Source organism: Acartia tonsa, chromosome 12 (assembly GCF_053477335.1).
Source record: "Acartia tonsa isolate MP-2025a chromosome 12, ASM5347733v1, whole genome shotgun sequence".
Lineage (NCBI taxonomy): Eukaryota > Metazoa > Arthropoda > Copepoda > Calanoida > Acartiidae > Acartia > Acartia tonsa.
In genome coordinates this window covers 41,296,200-41,314,520 of record NC_137271.1, presented here as the reverse complement: position 1 = coordinate 41,314,520, position 18,321 = coordinate 41,296,200, and the positions used below count along the sequence as shown (strand labels likewise).

Genomic DNA, 18,321 nt, shown 5'->3' with positions numbered 1-18,321 from the left:
CTCTCCTAGGTCCTGGGAAGGTTTATAACTATTGTAGGGTAGGTTACCAACAACCTCCCAGAGACACCGACACTCGAAAAAATGATCCCCCGCCCCCCCCCCCCCCAAAAAAAAAAAAAAAAAAAAAATTGTTTTTCATTTTTAAAACTAAAATTGAAGAGGGCGGGGGATGGTCAATTTACCCTCTTTCCCCTCCCCCTTATGTGCCCCTAGAGACTTCTAGGTGCATTTCTAGTTTCTACAAAAGTCTTCAGATCTTGACTTTCGTCAGTTTGGGGGTCAAAAAATTATTTATTTGCTATTTCTAGCTGCGCTTCTTTTGTAAAAAAAACAAATTTTTATTTTAAAATTTTATATCAAATATAAACAAAATTTTTAAGAACAAATTTTAGGTTTTATAAGTTTTTACTTCCGTTTGAAAATACAAGTCACTGTTTACATTCAATTTTGATGTAAATTACGTAAATGATAATCTTAAATTCGCCAAAAAAAAAAACAAGGCAAGCACAGCAACATAAAGCGGATTTATTTTAATAAAAAGAACAATAAATTGTCTATTTTAATATGCCAGCCGGCAATTTTTTCTTTAATGCATTATATAGTCGACAAAATATAAAAATGTAATATTAAATCAATTGAAATTGCCATCCTTGTTAAATCTATGTTTGTGAGTTTTCTAATTATTAGACATTGTTTATACCATTGGGATTTGGTTTAATTAATTATGAGGTCATCATTAGTTACGCGGGGATAAATTAATCTCTTTTAGTATAATAATTCAAAATGTCCGTCTGTCTGTAAGAAACAAAATAGTTGAACGTGAGTTTCTTGGCTGATTTTCAAGATAGACGGCGGTGTTTTTTTTGTGTGTACATTCCCTGTCCGTCGATCTTTCGGTTAAGGCTACAAAAGACCATTGATTATTTTTTTAAGGTTTTGTGATTTTAACTCTCAAATTTTTTTTATGAAACTGAACAACTGCTCTATTAATGACTAGGTTTGTTTATGTGTCTCAATTTTTTGTGCTTCGCTATTTTCATATGTGTAAAATTCGAAAGGTATACATTTAAACTGGGGGGGGGGGGGGGGGGTTGTTATGTAGACTACAAGTTTTTGTCCCTTCATCTCTGATATTCAAGATTGTTAATTTTGAATTTGGGTCAAGAAATTGTAATTCAGGTCAAAACACTGGCAAAATAAATTTTCAAAAATAAGCTATATAAATCTACACATATTTATCTTCAATTGTCATATCATGAAATGTTGCTTGCTTTTTTTTAATGTTATTAAAAAACAGAGTTCTAAACAAATTTGATTAATTAAAATGTATCTTTCCTAATGTAAAATTTAAAACATATATATGTAAATTGTATATAATTCTCTTTGATAAGAATTGTGAAATGAGTTCTTATGTTTTTTTTTACTTTCCATGTTTTAAAATCATGAATAAAAGTACATAAAGAAAGAAAGTAGCGAAGCAGTACAATTTTTGGTGAATATTCTTAACGGACGAACATACCCTAAGTGTGACTTCGCTTCTGAAATATAATCTTAGAAACCGATTGATATTTCTTAGCCACACTGATTAATCATGTATAGCTAACAAAAACAAATTTTTTAAAAAAATTTTAATAAGCTGTCTATAACACGAGGCGATAAATAACTATTCCTACCTGAGGCTTTAGCTGCCATGATATTTGGTTAGCCTGTAACAATCCCTCGTCATTCTGTTGGGATGGTTGTCTGTCTGATCCTCCCTCATCATTGGTCCCCTCGTAATAATACTCCTTATACCTATATCCAAAAGAAAATCAGATTTTTTAAATTTGAAAGTTTAACCTGGGATCTAAATGGATAAGACAATGGCCGTTGAATTAATTTACACCCCCAATGATGATACACAAAGTATTAACTTAGTTCAATGAATCGAAATTCCCTTAAAGTCCCCAAGGTTGTTAAGCCAACGAATAAGAAAACGTTATTATAAAACTTTAGGGACATGTTAAATAAAAAGCCAAATGTCCCCTCTCTCTCTTTGAGTTAAACCGTGATTAAAATCCAAGTCTTGTAAATGTTTATAAAATAATATCTACACTAATATCAGTGGGAAAAGATCTTCAAAAATGAAAATCTGATATTCTTTCCTATTAGGCACTCTATTACTGTTAGCAGCCTTGTCTATACTGCTACTGCTGCTGCCAGCTGTTTCTCTGACAGCGGCAGCGTCCTCTCTTCTTCTGTTTGCTGGCCATAATGACAGGTATGGCTGCTCGGGGATGTTTAGAGACTCTGGCATCTGCGCCCTGTAATCCTAAACAAATTTCCATTCAAATTTTTTGTTCCATTATTTAATTTAGTAAGGTTTTTTTGTTTGTAGCATAAGATTTCAATAACTACTGAATCGATTGGGTTCTCAGTTTTAGGGAACCTTTACATAGGTTTTGGGATGGTTTTAGGCTAATTTGTACTTTGTATTGTTTTTTTCTTTAGGCTATCTTTCTTCTACCCTTCTAGATGTTAAAGGCGCAACCTACATTTGATCAACATCTATATGTCCAAAAACAAAAATTGTTTATAAATTACATTCCTTATTGTAAACTCATTTCAATCGTCCAAACATGATTGCAATAAAATAATGAAAGTTTAAGCAGCAAATTTCCCATTTCCACTATTGACAAACTGACGGACAAACAGACAAATTGAACTATGCAGTAGCTACGCTACTATTAAATAGCTATCGATAAAATGATATTTTGCCCATAGCGTTACGGACTAGCGTACAGACGAGCGAAATAAACAATAGAGTTGCTTCGCCACAAAAAACTGTAGGTACTTACTTTATTACTGTTAAACTCCTCTTCCCCGAAATTTCTTCTCAAACTGTTTTCTTGCTCCACTAAAAAATCTAACACATTATCTGTGTCCTCTAAGTCTATAGAACGCTCCCTGCGCGTCCGCCACGGGGACTGCGGTCTGCGGGAGCCGTCATCTGCGGCTGGCGCTGCTACTGGAAGTGGAAGGTCCTGTGGCCGCTCTGTTGCTACCGCGGGGGCGGGGGAGGTTGGGGATGGTTGGGGGGGATGTGATACTGGTCCATTGATTGTGGAGGACTTAATAATAGGCTCATCATGGTTGTTGTATATTGTCCCATGTCGGCTTATTCGACTCAAACCTATCAAAGATCATTATTTTAATTTTTTAATATTTTTATGATTACTTTTTATTTTAATAAAATTATGAAGTTGTTGCTTTACTAAAAATACAATATCTTACCTAAATTTACTTTGTTGTTGTCTACTGTTGGTGGAGTGTTTGTTGTTGATTGTGATGTTATGGTGGTGGTGTAAGTGTTGGCAGGTGTGGAGAATGCTAGACAAACTAGCTGCAGGCTAAACAACACCATATACTGCATTCCTAAATAGTTTAAACTTTAATTACAAAGTTTTACAAACAAGTATTCCATCAGAAAATTTGCACATGTTTTTAATGAAAGACGACATTATTGCATAAAAAGAATTGTGGCATGTTAAACAACACCATATACTGCCATTTTTGAATAAATCAAACTTTAATTACAAAGTTTCACAAACAAGTAATCCATTAAAGTTTTTGTGCATGTAGGCAATAAAAGACGACTTTGATTTGACATATAAACAATGGCGGTAGACTAAACAACACCATATACTGCATTTTTGCATAATTTAAACTTTAATTACAAAGTTTCACGAACAAGTAATCCATTAAAGATGTTTGTGATGTAGGCAATGAAAGACAAATTTGATGTGACGTATAAACAATGGCGGTATACTTAACAACACCATATACATACTTCCTAAATAGTTTAAACTTTAATTACAAATTAAATTGTTAAATTGTTGCGCTTGTTGATTCTGAAATTGAAAGAATAACCACAGTGTAATGAATTAGTTTAACTAATAATTTACACTAACCAGTACACTACCAAATATTGTCCAATGATATCTCAGATAGAGCAGGGTGGGGGGAGAATTACAAAATTTAAATAAACAAATATAAAACAAAATGTAATATTTTGAAAAAAGGAAATAAAAAAAATTTGGCAAATTCTTTTTGTCATTATTATATTTAAATAAGGATTTGAAATAAATCTTAAACAAAGAAGTTAATTATCAAGATTACACTTTTAAATATAAATTTTTTTTTAAAGTGTTTAACTTTTAATTGTTATAAAGATATAAAAACTAATCTTTATAATGGTACTTAAGAAGATTATCTTTTTATAAAACAATTTTAAACCTAAATATAATTGTGTTTTTTTTTGTTGGAAACTTAAATTTAACTCTTAACAAATAGTATAATTGAAACATGGATTAAATTTTATTCGATCAAATAATTAGGAGTATAATAAATATAAAGGATAATTTTTTGTCTGATTTTACCTTTTTTATTACAGTTTTGGTTATAGATAAAATGCTAAAATAATATAAGATCTCTATCTTGATCTTGCAGAAAATTATCCAACTTGGTATAAGACTAACCAAATAAATAAAATAAAATTTTAGCTTTTTGCAAAGTTTTTCTTTTTTTCTCAAAAACACTCATCTCAATCTCTTTTCTATAGAATACAGAAAAATTAGATTCGGGATAAAAGTCTTAATCTTATAAAAAAAGGTCAAGTGAACTGGAATCAAATTTGATAGCATTGTTTAAAATTTTTTTCTTAATACTTCATTTATTTATGATTATAAATGCTTCAGAATTTTTAAAAAAATTGTATTCAAATTATTTTCAAATATTTTGGCGGCAAAAAATAAATTTTTGATCTTGTATAACTTTATGAAAACTTTGACATTTAGATTACTTTTGTGTTTTTGTAATTATTGACCAAGGGATCTTAAGGGATCAGACCTTAAGTACTTTAAAGTTTGTAAGCCACCAAAAGAGAGAATAAATCATAAAATCTTTGGGCACTAGCATATTTTATAATCCATTGGCCACTCCCTCCCTGCTATTGACCACAAATTGTGTGTTAACATTTAATCTGACTATCTCTCTTCTCTCTATATTTAGCCTTTTTTTCCATGGAAAAAAATAAATTGAACAAAAAGTAAAAATAAAAGTATTTTTGTTGGTTTAACAAGGTATGTTTGGATTGGGTAATCATTCTGGGTGACGAGATATCACATTACTGGGTCTTGTTAGTCAGTAAATTGATAAACAAGAAGGTTTTTAAGAGAAAAGTTTTTTTTTTTTTTTGTACTAATAACTAGAATTAAACATTAATTTAATTAAATTTCTTTTTTTTTCAATTTGTATATGGCAAATTGTGTTTTGACCTTTGCTGATTTGATATTTTATTCAGAAGATCTTATATATAAATAGAGGTTTATCAAATTTATATTTTAGGAGGTTATTTACTAATAAATGTAATTATAAGAAAAGGGTTAAAATAAGAAAGAAATCGATACTGATTTAAATCTATAATAAAAAGTAGAATGATGTCTGTCCGTCCGCATGTCTGTCTGTCTGTCTGTCCGTCCCTTAAGATCTTGGTAACCAGTGAACCGATTGGATACTACTCTTCAGGGAATATACCTACTGGTCCTGTGGTGGTTAGAGGGTTGGACACCCCGAATCCCCCCAAAAATAAAAAAAATAAATTAGTGGTTGCACTCTTGGAACAAAGCCTCTAGAGGCTAGAGGCGTAACCGCTAGTAATGATATATTGTACCAACAAATTTAAATAAAATAATATTTTAATTAGCCACAGGTTGTTATACCATAATAGGTTGATGTGCACGCCATGGATGTTAACTAGCGCATTTACTTTAGTAAATCAATTTGTCATTCGTCTTGTTAAGTTACGTGTTAAATCATGCACCTTTCCTAAACATTTTTATAATAGTTTCAATAACTGTAAAGGGGTGATTATCTTTGACATCTTGTTTTTGTTACTGTGCCACTTAGAAAACAATCGTCCTTGATATGTAAATGCCAATTATTGTACCAAATAAGTTAAACATCGTAGAAAGGCCCCGTTTATGCATGTCAATCTTATATTTTAACCTTTTATTCCACCATGTTAAAACAAAGCAGCCAAAAAAATATTTTAAATAAATAAATTATTATTTTAAAACATATATGGATACAACACGATTCTTTTCTTTCATTTTGGGTATATTTTAAAACAAAAATCTTCATGCAAAAACTTCTTTAGCTTAACTTATTATTTGTTTTACAAGAACATTGTTTATTGAACAATATTCCTTGACATTTGAAAGCTGAATAAGGCATTATTTTTAGATCAATACAGTAAACAGCATACACGATATTATAGAATCAAAATTAAATATCTGCTAGTTTCATGTTTCATAAAACGTTTGACCATTAAAAATGACAATTTACCAGTTTTTCTGTTGATTTAATAAATAAAACTCTACATTTAACACCTTCAATTAATCATTTAATTTAAGTATCTAGTTTTTAAAATCCACCTATGAAAAAACAACATAAATGAGCTAGCAATATAAAAGTTTTGCTACTAATAAAACTGACAATTTGAAGTTTTGGTGGTTAAAACTACTTATGCATAAATTTATGGCTTAGAAGGCTATCTAATAGTTTTAATTCTTGTAAAATCTTGAAACTAGTTTGATCTACTTATCCATAAAGTTGGCCTAATTTTTCCATGAGTTGAAACTAATTTATCAAACTTGATGACCTCACATCTGATGAAGACTTTAATCTTTCAAGTTTCGTGTTTTAGATCATAATCTCTGCGGTTAATTTATCGTTTTTTTTTAGAAGCATAGATACTCTATAACTAGGACATGTCTGAACGTCTAAGATCTTTAAAAATAAAAATAAAATCTTGATTATTACAATAAAACCTATGATACAATAGCAATGCCATACTCTATCATTTGTTGATTTTACCTACCAAATCTCTGTCAATCTTGGACAATAAATAAAATTATCCCTTAAAAGTTGACTAGAAATAATGATTATAAAGTTTGGACACGATTTAACAATAATACCCAATGTTTTAATGCCTAGAAAAGCAAGTTTTTAAAAAACTTTCGGGACCAGTTGGAATCTAATGTCTCCTCCCTCCCTTATACAATTTCTCTATTCATAAAGTATAAAAATTTAGAAATTGTACTTTGCTTAAAATATTAATGCTATACAACCTTTGGTCATGATTGCACTTGGTAGGTTACATCAGAATGATATCCAATAATTACTCTTTGCATAATTCAACATTTATATAAAAGAAAACAAGGATTAATGCACTTAATAATAAAAAAGGAAAAACCAAAAGCAATGGAAAATAAATATACAGTTTTTCCAAATCAAAAATACATATTTTTCTACAAATTCAGTTTTAATAGGTAAATACAATGGCACTTTTGCAGACGATTAAAAACTGAAGCCGCCAAAACCTTTAAAACAATTATAGGCCCAAAATAATATTCATAATAATGATCCCATTGTATTTGAGGCTAACGTATGTAAATATATATTTTATTGTAAAACCAATACTAGCAGACAACTTCAATATATCGATGCCTCAAAATCAGTCCAAATTATCTGATTATTAAAAGGAATGGTGTTTTCTTCCTTTTTTAAATGGAACAAATTATTTTTTCACTTGGAACTTAATTTTTTATAATTTGAGTTAAAGTTAGCATTTAAGAAAAAATATATTGTTTAGCATAAATTGTAAGATAACAAAGAAACTTAGGTATTTTATAAAATACAACTGATCTATAATTAGGCATAAACGTTCAAGTAGTTGAAACTAAACCTCTACAGACTTTTAAACAAATATGTAGAGTCGCTGCGCTGGGTTTTTTTTGGTACAATATGGATAGATTTATTAAACATTTGACATAATTAGTAAGGGGAAATTTAAATATTTCATGTTCTATTTTTCTTAATTATTAAACAAGTAACGAATCTTTTTATAAAATCTATTATTTATAAAAAAAAATCTTCTAAAATAATTGTAAAAAATCCTTTAAATTTAATTTGATTTAAAAGTTAAGTTTTTTATTGACATCTAAAAAAAGCAAACATGCTCAAAACAATTTGTAACGTCTGAATAAAGATTAATATTTTTTGGTGAGTTAACCTCTTTTATCAAAATTTAATATATATTTAAGTTAAGAATAATATTAAATATTACAATTTTTAAAGCTAAAAAAAGTAGTTGTATTGTTTTGTTATTGGAGTGTCATACTGCCCATCCCATTTAATTGAAAATAAACAGGTACTTTAATGGCTAACTATAAAACAGTGCTTCTTTGAATTTTTTAGCTGATTTTTTTTACAGATTTATAAAAAGGGTCTAATTTTTAAAGGATTTTGAACTATTTTAAACATTGCTTTTTGAATATCAAGAAAATTTTCACTTCTTATAAAATATTTATTCAAGTCGTTTTTCATTATTTGAAGCTGAATAAACAAATACTACAGAGTATCATGGATCTAAAGGGATAAGACAGTGGCCGATAAATTTTTGTACATCTCCAATGATGACAAACAAAATTACCCCTTCTGTAGATTAATATTAGTGGTTAAAAACCTTTGAACACTCAATTTAATAAACAAACCAATCAAATTTCAGTAATAGTCCCCCAACGTTGTCAAGCCAACGAATAAGAAAACGTTATTGTAAAACTTTGGAGACTAGTGAAATAAATAGCCCATTGTCCCCTATTTCTCTGACAGAGTGTAGCATCCTTTTAATAAATGCATGCCTGATCCAAATTGGCCTATTTCCTGCCCAACAAAAGATGCGGATCAAGTCAGGCATAGGACGGAATCTAGAGAGAGACAGAGGGAACAATGGGCTGATTATTACAGTAGACCCCAAAGTCTTATAATAAAGTTTTCTTAGTCGTTGGCTTAACAACTTTAGGGACCAATAATTTTAATCTACAGAAGGGGTAATTTTGTGTATCATTATAGGGAAACACATAAATTTTTCTACCATCGTCTTATCCCTGGAAGGATTCTCTTCCGTATTTTTTTTTAAATCGCAGGGAACCTATATCCCCCCCCCCACCCTGCTATCACAAAATATATAAAATATATAATAGAAAAGAAATTTATTAATACTGCTCTTGCACCGTTATTCACCGTTCATAACGGCGATAACAGTAGAAATAATGTATCTTTTTATCATTAGAGATCGCAATAGTCAAGACACAACAATGCTATAGAAATTAAAAGTGCTGTCAGTGTATATCCGAGTTTACGGACGTTTTACCCCGCCACGCGCATATCTTCTAATGGCATACGAAAGTAGCTTTTTTCAAGTTTGAGGGGAAAAAACATCTTCTTATACATTCCCGACTTTGCCCAAAAGATTCAGCTGATATTTCTATATATAAAAATATAAATATATTCTATATATATAGATATATATTGAGTATATCTATATATGTTCTGTGTAGGCCTTTACAATTTTGTCGAGATGCCTGACTGCCTTACGGCTGATCCTTAAAAATTACCCAAAAATATTTATCATATGATGCAAATATTTTCAACTAATAAAAAGATTTTTAATCATTCTCTAATTACCAAAACATACAACTATCTATAATAACAACCATAATATAGAACGTTATTTGTAAATTTTCAAAATAATAAGTTTTAAGAATCGAACCCTAGTCTTTACACACATTTATGCACTTTATGCCGCGACTCATTTTTTATCTCCCGGCAAAACAAAATGCTGACAAAACGTGGAACACAAAACAATGCACCAAAAATTAAAATATTGAAATATAAAAAATCTTTAGAAGAGTTATGGTTTAAGGCTATAAAAGATCTACATATATCATTTACTTACTATTTAAAATGGAATTTAAAAAGATGATAAATATAACTTACCCCCTTTTCACAGATGGTCAACGATGAATTTTGTTAAGTTTTCGTTTTTTTTTAACAACAGGACAATTTCACTATTGTTTGTAGAAAAAGGCAATAAATGGCAATTTTTATCTTTATAGTGTCTTTATATTATTTTAATTGCCAAGTCTACAGATTTATTTGTTTCAATTTAAAAAGTTTTTCGCGTGTTTTTTTAGCTTTGACTAGAAACTAAAGTACAGTTATAAGGGTATTTAAATAATTTTATATACACAGTCACGTCCATTGAGTTTTAAACACAAGGTTTTTATGATTCTCTTTGCTTTGCTTGCAACTTTGTTAAATTATCAATGGTTCAATGTCTGAATAGCTATGCTATATTAATAATAGTTTATAACAAAATTTGTTAAATAACAATTAAGTTTGGTTTGTTCTAGTATTTTTTTGTGTGTGTTTGTAGCGTTAATGTTTTTTGTTATATTAACAGTGTTTTAGATGGTGACAGGTTGACGGATATGTATGAAATGGTCATACTACATACTCCTCTGTCTCATACTACTCACACAACTCTCTCTACAGGAATATGCTTCTCAGATGGTTTGATCTTACAGTCACCAGAGGTTCTTGAGGCCGACTGGTGGGACTGAGCCGTGAGCAGGGAGGCTACCACGAATATACAATTTTAGGGAGTATGGCGGGGTAGGGGGGGAAGTTAGTTCTCTTTATTTCTCTTTCTTTCTTGATACAACTTCAACGGTTAGACCACCCTCGGAAAATCTGCCCTTTTCCCCCTAATAACCATTTTTTCCATTTCTCTCTCTATATTTTGCCTTAACCCAGTCTCTCTCTCTTTTTTTTTATTTTTCTCTTTTTTTCTTTTACAAAGCCCTATTTCCGAACTTTTATACATGGAAGATCCACCCCTCCCCCCCCCCCCTACATTTTATGTTGGTTCTTTGACTATCTATTGTTAATTTAAAACCCCTTTTCTTACCCGCCCCCCTTTCCCGAATTTTTAAATACGAATGCAATGACACCGGTACTCTAAGTCAATATAAGAATTATGACTGACCTCCCAAGAGGAATCATCACAAGAAACAGTTATTCTTTAAGCACTCATAGAGGCCTCTAGGGGCGTTGCCAATAGAATCCTATATAGAAATAAAATGAGGTGTCATAATTTGAGTTAGGTTAGGTTATATTAGGTACAATGTAGTTCCAGAAGGTTAGGGTATAGTCAAAATAGACCCCGCAGGTTAAGGTCCTCTGCAGAGATATAATTAGTAAGAATAAAAAAAAACTGTTAATCTTAATTTCAATTAATTTTAAAAAGGTAGATTTTTGTGCTTGCTTGGGGGCAACATATTCTTCAAATTTATGGTAGTTTGACTTTCGCAAAGCCTTTGATATTTTGCCATATTCTAAAGATGACAAGAATGCTAGTAGTACTGAATTTAAACTTTTCCCCATAAGTTATAAAAACCTAAGCAAAAATTATTTTTTTGACAAGCATAATTAAGTGTCATGAGCAAACATGTCTTAAATTTTGGCAAGAGTTTGGTAGTTTTATTCCTAACCCAATCCCTTTCCCTTTCCCCATCCCTTTTTCTTTTATTTTCTCTCTCTATTTTTCATGTCTCTCCTAGCTAAACTGCTACTTTTCTCTCTCTCTGTCAGTGGTTTGTGTGTGTGTGTGAGTGTGTGTGTGTGTGTGTGTGGTGTAGTCTGTGTAGATTGTGCTAGCACCTGTAGCTACCATAATTCCATTCATTCATGACTGGCACGCACAGGGATAACAAAACTCATGACGCCATCCCGTAGCCTCTAATACTCTCTCTCTCTCTCCTTCTCATGATATTATAACCCCCTTTTGAAAAGAGAAACTTTTTGGCACAAAGGGCGTGGCTGTCTGTTTATATATAATATTTTTGATTCCAATTAAAAATTCATGAAGATTCTTGTGATAAAAAGAAATAATCTTGAAAGCTTTGCCAGAAATACCCAATGTATATTTCTAGATTTTGGCTGAACTATCTTGTCTAACATATTGTTAATTGATTCCTAGGAATACCTTAAATATAAGAATTTTGTTTGTTCGTTTGTTATATCATCTGATTTGTTGAGTTTTTATGGATATTGTCATCCTTGTTTATTATTACCTTACCTACCTCAAGCTAATAATGATAACCCTTCTTTCTCTCTCTCTCTCTCTCTCTCTCTCTCTCTCTCTCTCTCTCTCTCTCTATCTATCTATTCTTTCTTTCCCCACTCTCATGTAAATTCTTCCCATCCCCCACCTTCTATCTCTCCCTCTCTCCCTACTAATATATATTACCTTAACCTAACCTGAACCCATTACAGGACCCATTACCATTGGATAGGTAGTATCCGCTCCTCACCATATTATACATTCTTTTTTTCAATTAACTTTTCCCGGATTTTTTATATTTTTTCCCCGCAGATTTGAAATAATCCAAAAACTATTTCATAAAGTTTAAGGAAGCAAAATAACACAAAAAAAGTTTTAAATTGAATTCTAAAAATATTCCCAATTTCAAAACTTAAAACCATAAATTGTAAAAAAAGAAAATGTTCCAGAAAAGATGATGCGTATATGTATACATAGTAGGCAGAGAGAGGGGACAATTTGCTGTTTATTAGACTAGTCCCCAAAGTTTTATAATAACATTTTATTATTCTTTGGCTTAACAACTTTGGGGACTTGAGTGACTTTGATTGGTTGATTTATTAAAATGAGTTTAAAAAATTTCAGTCACTAATTTTAATCTACAGAAGCTGTAATCATGTGTATCATCATTGGGGATGTACCATTGTCTTATCCCTTTAGGTCCCTGCATATCAGGTGTGTCAGTTTGTCTGTAATAAGTGCAACAAAACAACGATAATTATCTACACAGTAATAACAAGTAAATAACATAATATTTAAAATTTTAAATTGGCTAGTATTAATCCAAAATTTGAAAGTAACATTTCTACTTTTAAAATATCTCCAAAAAAAATTTAGTGCCCATCTGCCAAACATACTTACATACTAAAGAGTAGATTTGCTACATGAAAAAATAAGAATGAAAATAATATTGGCATGAAGAATAAACAGACAGAAAAAAAAGAGCTAGAGAGAGAAAGAACTTGGGAGAGATATGCAGTGGTTAAGAATGGGTTATTTCCAGGAAAAAGAGAAAGATTTTTCATATTCACACACACACTCACACACTTGTATACTAGAAACAAGAATATCATTATCCACACAATCATAGATAGATACATATATTTCAGGGGGTCCACGGAATTGGGCAATGTGCAAGTACAAAAACCAGTACAAAATTTAAGTTTTGATCAAGTTATGATAATGAATTAAATCCTTCATAGTGGCAATAAATGTTCTATATAAACCATGGATGCGAAGGGACAAGACAATGGATGATAAATTGGTGTATATTTCAAAAGATGATAAAATTTAGATTTTTTGCTAATTTGAAGAAAAACAACAATGTTTAGTAAAATTAAATGTTTTCATGAAAAAAACATAATTGCCTTAACAAATCTATAGTATAGATGTATATACAGACAAATACCTCCCTTCCTTTTTCAAAGAACTCTTTCGTCTGCTTCTAAATTATTTTCTGCTACTTATACTGCTGTGTTAATATAAGCGACACCATTGGTTGATTTTCAATGACCCAATAGAAAGGTTGCACAAGACGGTTGTGATGGGGAGATAGAGTTATTTAACCCTTTCTCCCTCTAGTGTTTTACTGTAATATTACCTTTCGGTAAGCTTTTACTTGTAAATAATCTTTATTAGGGGAAGGATGATAATATTCTAAGTAATGGTTTCTGTGAAGGAGCCTGACACAATTCTGTGGGCCTCAACCATAAGCATACATATTCAATGTTTGGTTTAGGGTAGCTTCAAAGCAAAATCAAGAATGGTTTCTGCTAGAGAGAGAGAGAGAGAGAGAGAGAGAGAGAGAGAGAGAGAGAGAGAGAGAGAGAGAGAGAAGTGAGCGAAAGAGAGAGAGAGAGAAAAATGAAAATTTTGAATGAGATGGGTAAGGAAAAGAAAATGGGAAGGGGCAAAAGAAAGGCATACTTGGGTTTTGGGCAAAAAGATATTTGGACTGGAAGGCCTTGAATCAAAGAGATGGAGATATCATTGGCGGAGGATTTATTTAGAGAAGGCGTCCACAGGAGTGAGGCAGGCAGAGGGGGGAGTGGGGGACTGGCAAATCGATACATTCGGTCGACAACATTATGCATTTACGTCATAGCTATGGCCATTTTGACGTAAGTAGGATCATAGACTAATTCTTACCACTTAGAGCAGCAACGCCCAACCATAGAACAATTATGTCATAGATAATTTTGTATTGTTTTATGATGTGATTAATTTATTAGAGGTTTCATTTATTTTTAAAAATAATATTTTGATTGTTTGAATTTGCAGTTTTTTTATTATTGCCATGTATTTCTTTTTAGAACGCAGGCAACGCACAATCATTCTCCAATCTTCTTTGGATTTGCGACGACTTGACACATTTGCCCTTGTATTTTTTAACTACAGTGTGTTTTTTAGTCCCAATAAAAGTATTTACAGTATTTAATAAACCCATTTACCCCTTAAAGAAATAAATCATTAATATCTTATTTTCTTCGTGGTTTAAAGAGTTTATACTAAAAATTTTTTTCAAGGTTTTCAACAAATTATGCCCTTAAAACCATTTGTTGATTTAAAATACAGGGTCATAGGTTCGTTAAAACAACTTTAAAAGTAGCTAGAGCTGCTAAACAGGGAGGGATCGAACATTGGGCTGTTTATTTCACTAGTCCCTAAAGTTTTACAACGACATTTTCTTATCAGTTGGTTTAACAACCCTGGGGACTTTTATTGAATTTTGAATGGTTTGTTCATTAAGTTGAGTGTCCAAAAGTTTCAACTATCAATTGTAATCTACAGAAGGGATAATCTTATATATCATAATTGGGGATGTACATCAATTTTACAGCTATTACTTTGTCCCTTTAGATCCTTTTCTGCTAAAGCTTTGTTATAATGGAGTTATCAGCCTTGTTTTGTCAATTTTTCCCAAACAGGGAATTTTTAAAGAAATTAAGGATTTCTAAAGAAAATATTTAAGCTATTTTCTGTTAAAAATGTAACTTAAATAATCATATTCAGTGTTATTCTAATATTTCTTTTGTATTAGAATTAATAGAATTTATCTAAAGAACAAGGATGAAAACGTTCAGAAGTAGCGAAGCGAGTTAAAAGCAAATGTTAAGGGGTAAAAGAATTATAAGCAAAGAAGATAGTCTATGGGAACTTTACATATTATTATACAAATGCCTTTTGTAGTTTTCCCGACAGACTAACGAACAAATTTACTTATATATACACGATGCTCTTCTAAAGTAGGCAATATTTTCACAAAATAAATAGAGGCCGAGAAAATCAGACAAAGCCCAAAGTGACTAAAAAATCAGCCATAAGACGTAATCTTTAAGGTTTTTTCCCCCACTTCTCCTCTCATCACCCTCATTTTAATGACGTCATATGGCTGATTTTTTAGTCAATTTGGGCTTTGTCGAAAATCACATTTATCCACTACCGTTACGGACGGACGAACTAAAGGACAGGCAAAGTTTATTATAGAGCAGGTACACAACTGAATACATTTTTTATTAAAGATTTCCAATTTAATTTTCAGACCGACAGACATTTCAAATATAAGAGTTGCCATGCTTTCAGTAAAAAAAAATAAACAACGGATATATTCTGGTTAAAGCTGTAAAAATCTGACTTTTGACCTACTAAAATACAAATACAGTAGGATTAAAAATAACCATTTTTTCATTTTTTTTATCTAGGTTTAATTATGAATCTAACAAAAAAAATTTAACGCAAGCTACATATTACTAAGCTATGAAAGATAGAGGTTTAAATTTTCAGTGTAGATTCCCGTAACTATGGGGCATGTTTGACCATTTAATAACATTGGCAGCAAGACCGCCTTTTGGCTGCTTTTTAACAACTTCCACATTTTAATAATTCACAAATTTTCAGCTTCTATTACTTCTTACCTGTCCATTACTTAAGACGGACGAGTCTGCTATCTATGACACTTAACGCAAGTTCCAACAACCTGGAATAACTAAGGGAAGCCTATCTCCCCTTTTCTGTCCAAACACCCGGAGCATTAGGTTAATTAACAGCCAACAGACAACTAACACACCCCAAGAAAATAGCTTAAAACCACCACAGGACCAGTAGATATATTCCCTGAAGAGTAGAATCAAATCGGTTCAGTGGTTACTGAGATCTTAAGCTTCAGGCGGACGGACAAGCTACTTTGTATTCTAGATACAAAATTAATTTCATAACCATAAAAGCTGCACAACGTAAAATGAGGCAAAAAATGACATAAAACTTTGTTCTGCGTACAGTATTTAAAATACATTTATCAACTTTTTTGCTTAATTACACGGCCAGCTTAACTCAACACTTTTTATATATCAGCGTTTAATGGATAAATAAGTATCCTAAAGAAATGTTTATTTTAGTTTTATAGATTTATCTTGGGACAAAATTCTTATTACCCTTCCTGGATCTGTAAGAAGCTTCACTGTAAAGGATAACCATATTGGTTCAGCTGTTTGCAAGATCTTTCGCCACAAACAGACAACTAGACATCCTATTTCAAGTATAATACAAATTAGAACGATGTCTATCAGTCTGTCCAGATCAAAATCTCGCTCAACGCTGGACCGATTCAGCTTCAACCCTAGAGGCGTAGAGAAAAATAAATAGTAGTATAAAAATATAATCCATCAGTATGTCCGATTTAAACTAATTAGGTTCTGCATTTCAGAAACTACTGCTGCTATGTTGGTTTTTAGCAAAGAATAAATAAAAAGATATGAAACATTCAGCTTTCTCATTCTTAGAAATATGAAAAATACAAGGATGACAACTTCCATAAAAGCGAAGCTTTGAAACGGTAGGACAAAAGGGCATTAACACTTCTATAGTGTCAGAAATGAATAATCAGAATATAAATGTATAAGAGTCAAAGCAAATTTGTTGAAAAACTTCTTGATACAGGATAATGTTTATAGACATACTTACAATATTAGGACTTGATTATAGAGTTGCTTTGCTTATACTATTATGCTTTGTTGTCTCAGGAATCGTTATACCAAAAATCAGAACAATCGGATAATTAGATCACTTAAAAAGTTGTTGTAAAAAACTAAAATATCAACAAACTATCCGTCTCGGACGTACGGACAGACTGACCCTAATTATAGAAAAGCTTCGCTTTTAAAAACAGGATTGAATAACAAATAAACTCAATATTTTACATATTTACATATTAGGGTGGGTCGATTTTGGACATTTTTTTTCTGAGGCCAAAGCGGGGATCTGCAAATGATTTGTATGAGTAACACCTCTGGATGATTAAAACCGCTGACGACCAGACATTCAATTGTATAGCTATTTGTAAATGGGAGTCAAATTTTTTAAAATCAGAACTATGGCTTCATGGTGCTCCCAGGAAAGGCATTGAGGAGTAGAATCAGGAACTTTTGACCGTTTCAAAAAATCTCGTTCATAGCCTGAGAAAATCTAAAAAACCTAAAAAAACTCAAAAACTCAAATTTTTTAAATTCTTTTTCGGTCAGAAATGTTTTTAAGGTTAATTTTATCCGTTGCATATCCCCTCTTTGTCTAATTCCGATATGAACCCGCCCTATTACATATCCTGTATTTTTTTATGCACTTTTTGTTATGCCATTGCTTAATATGGAGATTACAAAAGAATTATATAATGCTTCTTTTTTTGTGTACACGAATACAAAGAGTTATGTCATATAAATGGTTCCAGGACAAACGCTGGAGTGACAAACGTCGTCGGAGTGGGCAAACGCAGGAGTGTCTAATATATTAAGTAATATTTGGTATTTCTAAAGATGTTAGTTAATGTTTAGATATAAATATACATATAAGCCCCCAGCAAGGGTTAGGTATTTAAAATTTATAAGATGGTTTAGAATGGGTTAGGCTTAATTAAGTGTAAACTTCGTAGTTTGTCCCTCCTGCGTTTTTCCTAGGTTCATTATAACCAATTTTTTTACTATACATTAGTCTTCTTTATCTTCTTTAATTTTTAATTCTATTGTTGATTGGTTTAATATAAAATGTTTACCTACCAATTCAACCTATAATTTTAATTTACTATTTATTTTAATTATCATTGGGGATGAATAATTTATTGTCCTTTGTCTTATCTCTGGAAATACCTGAATCTATGATACCAAATCAGTATTCTAGACTATTTCAACTGTCTCAATTTTGCTCTTTTTGCAGCGAAGTATATCAATAATAAAAAATGTCTGTCTGTTCAAACTTGCGGTGCCAACACTTTTTAATTAATAATTTTA

General features: G+C 31.2%; 2 protein-coding genes across 3 annotated transcripts in view; one reads left to right on the top strand and one right to left on the bottom strand.

The window, feature by feature from the left end:
- Positions 1-10,502, bottom strand: part of jeb (low-density lipoprotein receptor domain-containing jelly belly protein) — a 43,626-nt gene extending 33,124 nt beyond the window's left edge. For both annotated transcript variants that reach the window (XM_080179984.1, XM_080179983.1), the window contains exons 1-5: positions 9,880-10,502; positions 3,274-3,414; positions 2,838-3,172; positions 2,149-2,311; positions 1,674-1,798 (exon numbers count right to left, since the gene is read on the bottom strand). In XM_080179984.1, coding sequence (XP_080036110.1) covers positions 1,674-1,798; positions 2,149-2,311; positions 2,838-3,172; positions 3,274-3,412 — 762 coding nt within the window. In that variant the 5' untranslated portion in view covers positions 3,413-3,414; positions 9,880-10,502. The remainder of the gene's footprint in view (positions 1-1,673; positions 1,799-2,148; positions 2,312-2,837; positions 3,173-3,273; positions 3,415-9,879) is intronic.
- The window catches only part of LOC145334524 (alcohol dehydrogenase [acceptor]-like), a 105,156-nt gene that overhangs the window by 18,407 nt on the left and 68,428 nt on the right, over positions 1-18,321 (top strand). The window lies entirely within an intron of this gene.